Raw genomic sequence first — 9,058 nt, forward strand, 5'->3', positions numbered from 1 at the left:
TAAAAAAACCTGTTTAAACAAAAATAAACAGTATTACTAAAAATATATAAATTATTAACTTGCAGCTCTAATAAAATGCTAAATAAATAAAATAATGATTATAAAAAATTCATACACAAAAAAACTCATGAAGAACCACCACCACCATCGTCGTCGTCGTCGTCGTCGTCACCAGGAATAGATTGCAACTGAAGATGTTGCAAGATCAGGTCTTGTTTTCTTTGTAATTTTTTAATTTCGTTATCTCTTTGTCTCATTTGCTTATCTCTTCGTATCATTTCCTGATCTCTTTGCTGTAATAACCCTTTCAAGTGGGTTACCTCCTCAGTCAAACTATGGATCTGTGATGTGACAGCAGGGGAGGTGATAGAAGAGCTACCAGCAGCTCTATGGGTTCTGCTCAAAGAACTCATACCCAATATCCTTCCACCACCTTTGCATCCCCCACTCGCCTCCAGCCACAGACTCAGATCATTGCCAACTGAGGGCTCAGATCCTTCAGAGCTAGCACTTGAAGCTCGCTGTGCTAGCTCGAGCTCAGAATATTTATCCTGTATTATCAAAAGAAATATTAATATGTTGTAATATTTGAGAAATTAAACACAAAAATATTTAGATACATATTAAAACCTTAATAGCTTTTGCTCGGTCTCCGCTCCAACTCTTGTCTTTTTTTTTGGAAAGTGCGAGTAAAAGTATCAATAAAATCAGGATCTCGACCCATTTCCTTAGCCTAAAAAAATATTGTTAGAAATAATAAACATTAATATGAAATAAATTTAAATTGAAGTAGTTGAAAGAAATTACCAATCTGCGCGTATGCTCATCAATATTGATTGAGCCGCCCGCATACGTCGCAGATAAGACACCAGAATTATAAGCTTGATTAAGCTTATTCTGGTTACTCCTCTTTCGGCTTTCTTCAGTTTTCCAAAACTGAGAAATCCGAACCCAATTCTCATCGCTGATGCAAGCTAATTTTTTTCCCTTGTTTTTGCATGATTTAGGACATGCCGGATGTGATCACCGTATTTTTTCTTAAAAATACGTCTAATCTCGACTTCATCAGTAGGATCCCAAGTAAACGCCCGCTGAAAGTAGAAATAAATAATTTATTATATATTCAACAATAATATCATATATATATAATTAAATAAATAGTTTACCTTAAATTCACTCCACCATAACTCCTTGGTGGAATCAGGAGTGCTTGTATAACTCATGGAATCCCCTCGCCAAAGGTTATTCACGATTCGATTAATATCGTGAATAACCCATACAGAATCAGTAAAACTATAATACAATATCAAATAAATGATGTTAAATAATTATAAAGATATAATTGACAATATAATTAATTTAAAATACTTACGAATCGCCGAGAGGGACTATCAACACTCGTGTCTCTGCAGCGGACTATCGGGTCGAAGGACCTTCCATGGCTCCTGGGGAAGGTCCTGGAGAGGGAGCTGCACCTGAAGGAGAGGGGGTTGGAAGGTGAGGGGGCTGCACCTGAAGGAGAGGGGGCTGCACCTGAAGGAGAGGGGGCTGCACCTGAAGGAGTGGGGGCTGCATCACCATGACTACTGCTGCTGCGTCGACCGCGTCGCCACTGTAAAAAAATATATTAGGAAACATATTAGGAAATATAAAATTATTTGCATAATGAAAATGCTTAAAAACTTACCATGATGCCAAATCTATAAATGATGTGTCCAATCTAAATACACCACCAAGTCAGGAGAAATGATCTATAAGGGAAAAATATACAGTTAAAATATTATAAATCTATCTAGTAAATCAAAATTTGCATATTATGAAGAATAAAAATAAATTTGAAGATTAAAATGAAATATATATACACCTACACTCCATTATCTATATATTAAAATGAATTTAGGATTTAGGGTTTAGGGGGTTTAGTTTAGGATTTAGGGTTTAGGATAGGGGGTTTAGGGGTTTAGGGTTTTAGGGTTTAGGATTTAGGGTTTAGGGGTTTTTAAGAGTTTATGGTTTACAGTTTAAGGGTTTAAGAGTTTAGGTTTAGGTTTTTAGAGGTTTAGGGATTTAGGGTTTAAGGTTTAGGGTTTACAGGGTTTAGGGTTTAGGGGGTTTTGGGTTTTAGGGTTTAGGGTTTAGGATTTAGGGTTTAGGGTTTAGGGGTAGGGTTTAGGGGTTAGGGTTTAGGGTTTAGGGTTTAGGGTTTATGGGGTTTAGGGAATTTAGGGTTTAGGGGATTTAGGATTTTAGGGTTTAGGATTTAGGGTTTAGAGTATAGGGTTTAGGGTTTATATTTTTTAAGAGTTTATGTTTTACGGTTTAAGGGTTTAAGAGTTTAGGTTTAGGTTTTTAGGGGTTTAGTGATTTTTTAAGAGTTTATGGTTTACGATTTATGGGTTTAAGGGTTTAGGGTTTAGGTTTTTAGGGGTTTAGGGTTTAGATTTGGGTTTAGTTGTTTAGGGTTTACGGTTTTGGATTTAGGGTTTAGGATTTAGTTTTTTAGGAGTTTATGGTTTACGGTTTAGGTTTTTAGGGTTTAAGGGTGTAGGGTTAAAGAGTTTTAGGGTTTAGGTTTAAGGTTAAAGCGGTTTAAGGGTTTAACGATTTAGGGTTTACAGTTTACGATTTTAAGATTTACGGGTTATGATTTTAGGGTTTTAGAGTTTATCGTTTCGTCTAATTAATTCAAACTAAAATTTAAAAATATATATTAACATTAAACTAAATGCAATTATAACTAAAAACTATTCAATTTTCTAAAATAACTATACTTATAAATATACCTCAAGTCGGTAAAATATCTCTCTAATTACTTTCGTCCATGCAAATTTGTCAACCTGCAAAAACAACATTAAAAAAAAATCAACATTAAATTAACATCATGTATTATACAACTTATGCAATATCTATACAACACAACTTAAGCATTTCAACTTGAGTTTAACACGACGCCAATACCACATTAATCCTATCACAATCGAATCAGAGGTGAGTAAATGCGCAACCGACCAGCGGCTAGTCAGCGCCGCTAGCGTCCAACGGCCAACAACTGATAGCAGCGCGCGGCCAGCGCTGGCTAGCCCCCACCAGCGCCAGCCAGCGGCAGCCAACGGCGACCAACACCGGCCAGCAGCAACCGCGTGCCCAGCGGCCACGCAGCCAGCGTGCAGGCACGACCAGCGGATGGCCGGCGGCGGCGACGGACCCCTGTAGTGGTCCGACAGCTAAAACACTCCCACGATGAAGGAGAAATGAGGAAGGAGGAAGGAGGAAGGAGGAAGCTTACCACACCAAGATTCGGCAAGATTCGACGGACACAAGCGAGAAAACGACGAGGAAGAGGCGGCTGCTCGCGTAAGGAGAAAGCGGCGGAGGCAGCAAGTCGCATAAAGAGCAAAGGGCACGATTCAGATCTAGGGTTTATTAAAGATTTGGCGATGAAATCTTTTTGTCGTCAAATTCGTCGCCGAATTGGTGACGAACACACTGTTCGTCGCCAATTCGATGACGAACAGAAAGTTCGTCGCCAATTTGGCGACGAACGCGCTTTTCGTCGCCAAATCGGTGATGAACATGCTGTTCGTCGCCGATTTTGGCGACAAACAGAAAGTTCATCGCCAATTCGACGACGAACACCACGTTCGTCGCCAATTCGACGACGAACACCTCGTTCATCGCCAAATTTAAAGTCCATATCGTGGCTTGGTGTCTATTTGGCGACGAATAAATTTTTCGTCGTAAAATTGCGACGAATATAATTTTCGTCGCAAATTGATGATGAATTTTACAATGAATTTTATTTTTGCAACGAAATTTACAACGAAATTAATTTGTTGCTAAATTAGTAATAAATTTTTATTCGTCGTAAATTTCGTTGTCAATCAATGATGAAAAATAAATTCGTCGTAAAATCTATTGTAAATTTGTGATGAAAATAATTCATCCCAAAAATTTATCCTTAAAAATTTATTTTTTTTAATGAGGAGGCGGCAGTTGAAAAAGGTTAAAAGAGAAAGGGATGATGATAAGAAATATAAGAAGATTAAAAAATATATATTGATACAGTAATTTTATCATAGCAAAAATCCATATCAGTTGTTTTGTGTTCTTTCAAAAAAGTAAATATAGGAAGAAAATAAAGTAAAGACAGCTTCCTTCCCTATCTCGGTCCCCACAGTCCAACTCACGGGTGTTACTGTGGGCACAAATAGAACGTCATGAACTTGTTGTATTAACATATGAGTTTAGTATTTATTATGCATGGTTGGAGTACTTATGTTTCTCCCTACTGTGGAAACTGCTTTAATACATTTGTTCTGATCCTTCACTTTCAAAGTACCTCTTAAATATACAGTGAAATTTTTGTCAAGGCAAATTTAACGTATATATGAAGAGAGATAAAAGTAATTAAATATAGTTCGTCAATAATATAAGAATTCAAATTTATATAATATGAGAATAAAAAATATATAAAAATTGAAGTAGAAAAGACTTCTTGACCTTCTCTATACTATTTTTAGAGAATAATATCATCTCCAATGTCCATATATTCTATGACGTCGACGTCTTTCGGCTCTAAACTGCTCCACGGATAAAGAAATTTAATGTCCTATCCATCACATTGCAAAATCACATTAAAAACGACCACAAAACTCCACAAAAAATTGCATTTGATCTATACTCGGACCTATTAGGTCTAATATGCGGCAGAACTGATCAACGTGAACTGATTCAAAAACATATTCCATTAGCATATGAAAAGTAGCAGCCTACCAATTTGATGGATGTCGGCCGCCCATGCCATAGTTAAAGATTGCAATCTTCTTTTTGAGCACTAGAAAGAAACCACTCGATGTTGCTATAAGAGACAAAGAAACCACTCGATGTTGTATGCTATAAGAGACATGCAGATGATATTGTGATTGATGGCTTTTGCAGCAAAAAAAAAATTGTGTTGGCTCAAAAAGAAAAGAATACGATAAGAATTGCACTTGCCTAGAGATAGAGATGTGAAAGATGTTGCTTACTGCTTTGGAACCGTTGTATTTGATAAAGAAAGGTGAATAACAACTTTTGCTCTTGTCTACAATATTATTAATGGAAGTACAAACAAAAATAAAATAAAAATCAAGCAATACTAACCCCTTCAATTTACTTGGTATCACCTCTTCGAGGTGACTAATCCAAGGATCCACACACACCACCAAAATTTTCCACTATAAATTTTCTCCTTCTCAAAATAACTTTAAAGGTGAAGAAAACTTTTACACTTGATCTCTTCCTCTTACAGATGTATAGAGAAGATTGGAGGAAGAGTATGAAGGACAAAGCTTGAAGATCGTACAGAGATGAGAGAATGAAAAACACTTGCGTCTCCAATCTTCAATCTGTCTTTTTATATTTTTCTCGATGCCAGTCGATTGTCTCAGGGACCAATCGACTAGTGGACTTCAACGGCTACTGTAGATTGCGTTTATTGCTCCAGCTGTCAGTCCAACGTTCGAATATCAGTCGACTGAGATTGATCAGTCGACTGGTTAGTCGACTGATCAGTGTCTTTCACTCGACCAAACTTTCTGTGTGGTTTGGATCAAGACACCAGTCGACTGCTCTGTAGTCCCAGTCGACTGGTGATGCTGAAAATCACCTTTTAGCTTTTTTCTTCATCCCTTAGCCTTGACTCACGCCTTCAAACATCTTCCACAAGCCTCGTGCCCTCCTTGGATGCTCTCGAGCCCACGACTCCCCATCCATGCACTTGCATGAGATGTTTCCCTCAGCTTCGTCATGCTAAGTCTTCCTTTTGCCAAGAGGCCGCACCTCCAGGACTTCACATATTTACCAAGAGGCCACACACTCCGGGACTTCACCATTTGCCAAGAGGTCGCGCCTCCGGGACTTCACCATTTGCCAAGACTTCAAACCTGGACTTTTCTATTTACTCAAATCACACATGTTAGATCACAAACATTGCCTAACTTAAACTCATTTAGCCAAACATTAAAACCAAATGATACTTGGGGCAAGATTGCACCAACAATCTCCCCCTTTTTGATGTTTGACAAAAACTTGTTTAAGTTAGGTCTTTAACATGATAAGATATAATTTCAGAAAAAAAACATAATCATGAAGCATGAAGCATAAGAGTATAAGCATGGATAATAAAAGCATAAAACATGTAGGTTCTAACTTAAACCAAACTCATTTCTCCTTCTTTTTTGACACACACCAAAAAGGCTACATCTCATATGGAGGCAGAAATGAACAAGAGCTAGGATAAATATCCAAGTAAGAACCTCATCCCCTTGGAATAGGTAATAAGAAGATTGTCCTTTGAGGGGTACACTCCCCCTAAAGCCCTACTCCCCCTAAAGCCATTGCACCAATAATTTAAAGCCCTACTCCCCCTAGACCATTGCACCAATAATGTCTTTGAAAAGTCTCAAAATCTAGAGGAACCTTGAACCATGAAAATAAGAAGTAGAAGTTCAAACATGAACCTCAATTGTGCGTTGGAATCAACAAAAATAACATCTAGCCCAAAATACATGTGATCAATCCCATTGACCTTTATAATGAACAATGCTCCCCAAAGCATTTTTCAAGGAGTAGTAAGTCATAGGATACATAAATGACCAAGATAGGGCCGAAACCATAGAGTTTCAGCCTTATCAGACTCACCAGTCGATTGATTCTGACTTAGTCGACTGTCCTGTGTAGAAAAAATCTCACAGAAAGATTGGTCGAGTGAGAAACGAGTGAGAGTCGACTGGTACCCGTCAACTGGTATCTGTCTCAGTCGACTGGTACCAAGTATCAACTCAATTCAACATTCTGAGATAAACTTCAGAAATGCCTTATTAATTTCATAAAATTTAAAAAATAATAAAATTTTACAAGCAAGTTTGTTTCAACATTCTCTATCAGGGAAAAATAAATTTTTATGAAAAATTAAAGTATTTCATAAGTTTGACTAAAACTCAAAAGTTTAGCATAAACTTGTACTTATGTATCAATCTCAAGTCATGTTGTGAAACCTTTGATGTTGCAAGTGTATATCACTGTGAGTACAACATGGAAATGTTTTCAAAATATTTAAAATGTCCAACTATGATCAATGGACAAGATGTCCATGAATTAAACATTTACGTTTTCCACATAGTTCGTCTATAATAATTATATTGATATTCTTCATACCTCATCAAGATGCTATAAGCATAAGTGAGATATGAGTATATCCTAGCATCTCACATAATATTCAAATAAAGAAATACACAAGCAAGCCTCCCTATGGTCTTGTGAGATGTACATAAGTGATTTCTTGCTATGGGATCATTCAAGACTAAGGTCATAATTCTACAAAGCACATTCCAAGTTTTCTCCACGTCACTATCTAATTTCACATTTGTTCCTATAAGAGTAGAAGCTACCTTAGCATTTTCAAACTAAATTTTTTAATAATTTTTTTAGCATATTTGGTTTGATAAACATGAGTTTCTTCTTCTCTCTTACTTATATAACATGAAACACATCACTCTTTGGTACCCAAAAGCTTGGTTCACTAATATTTTATAAATATTTCTTAGGGACCCATGCTTGCTTTACCTTTCCCTTAATGACTTATTTTCTAGGTGACCCTTGTCTTCCTACCAGAGAAATATAGGCAATCTCTTTAGGTTTGTATCCTATTTCGACCTTATTATAAACCGTTCTTTGGCTATTTAGGATAATATCAAGGTTTTTAGATCCAATTGAAATTTTTTCTAAATATTTCCTTAAATCAATTACCTCATCCTTCAACTTTGTATTTTCCTCATTAATTTCATTTGAGTTACTAAATTCACATGTATTGTTTCTAATTGTCCTAAGTTCCTCGTTTAATACCTTAACCTTAAGACTAGACTTAATCAAATCATTTTTAAGATATGCAATAGTTTTGTAAAGAAAATTTTCTTTAACAGAATTCATTACCTCATCTTCACTTGATAAAGATTCGTCACTACTTGATGCTTCCTCCTCACTTGTAGTCTCTTGGTCACTTTCACGTGTCATGAGTGCCATATTTCTAGTGATGTGACATAGTTCTTCTTCATCATCCGATGACTTACTACTTGACGTATCTCATGTGACTTGGGCCACCATGACTTCTTTTTTTCTCCTCCTTTTTCCTTTCCTTCTCTTCTTTCTTCTTCCATTTCGGACAGTTTGTCTTGACGTGCCCCTTTTTGTTGCACTCATAGCGCGTAACATTAGGATTAAAACTTGAACTATGATGATTTTTACCTCTTGATGATGTAAACATCTTTTTTTTACATCCCTTCTTGTGAATCTTCTTGATTTTCCTATCATCTTCTTGACATAGTGAGCAACCTCCTTTGCCGACATTTCCTCATCGCTATCCGAGGATTCTTGATCGGACTCAGATGAAGGCTCCTTTTTTTTCTTCTTCTTCTCATTTTTTTCTACAAACTGTTGATGCAGTCTGACCCGGTCAGACTTGAGTCTGGTCAGACTTGAGTCTGTTTTGTTGTTTGACATTTAATTAAGCTCGACTAAATGAGGAGAGATTTAAGTTTAGATGAGCCGGGTTAACCGAGATATCTGAGTAAAGTCTCTGGGTAAGTTCTTTTCCCTAATTAATTAAACACTAATTAATTAATCAAAACTAATTAAGTAATTAAATAAAACACGTTTTGTTTAATTGAAAATATGTAATTAAACAAAACATGTTAAATAAAACTAATTAATTAAAGGAAAAGTTTAATCAATTAAATCACGCATGCATTCAACGTTGCATGGCTTAAAGAAAAAAAAACAAAAACAACGTTATGCTGGTCGATCAGCTGATCGACCAGCTTGCTTTGGTCGATCAGCTGATCGACCAGCATACTTTGGTCGATCAGCTGATCGACCTGCGTGCTTTGGTCGATCATGTCGATCGACCAGGTCGACCAACGTAGTCGTGAGAGATCTATTTGCCGGGGCAGTTCCTGACTGCTCTGCTCTTTGCCGGGAAAAATTCCTGCCCGGGAAAAGCAGTAGCATGACCGGGAAAATA

The 9,058-nt window shown here is 36.8% G+C and overlaps 1 protein-coding gene across 1 annotated transcript; it reads right to left on the minus strand.

The window, feature by feature from the left end:
* Window positions 1-125: 125 nt before the first annotated feature.
* Window positions 126-3,675, minus strand: LOC141840280 (uncharacterized). Its single transcript, XM_074728255.1, has 5 exons — window positions 3,544-3,675; window positions 3,010-3,224; window positions 2,814-2,837; window positions 1,167-1,293; window positions 126-551 (listed from the first exon to the last, which is right to left on the minus strand). Exons 1-5 carry the CDS (start codon window positions 3,673-3,675, stop codon window positions 126-128), a joined length of 924 nt encoding a protein of 307 aa, XP_074584356.1.
* Between the last annotated feature and the right edge of the window lie 5,383 nt (window positions 3,676-9,058).

The sequence above is a fragment of the Curcuma longa genome, chromosome 1 (assembly GCF_044706935.1).
Source record: "Curcuma longa cultivar G26 ecotype Majalengka, Jawa Barat chromosome 1, ITB_CL_G26_1.1, whole genome shotgun sequence".
In the NCBI taxonomy this organism is placed as follows: domain Eukaryota; kingdom Viridiplantae; phylum Streptophyta; class Magnoliopsida; order Zingiberales; family Zingiberaceae; genus Curcuma; species Curcuma longa.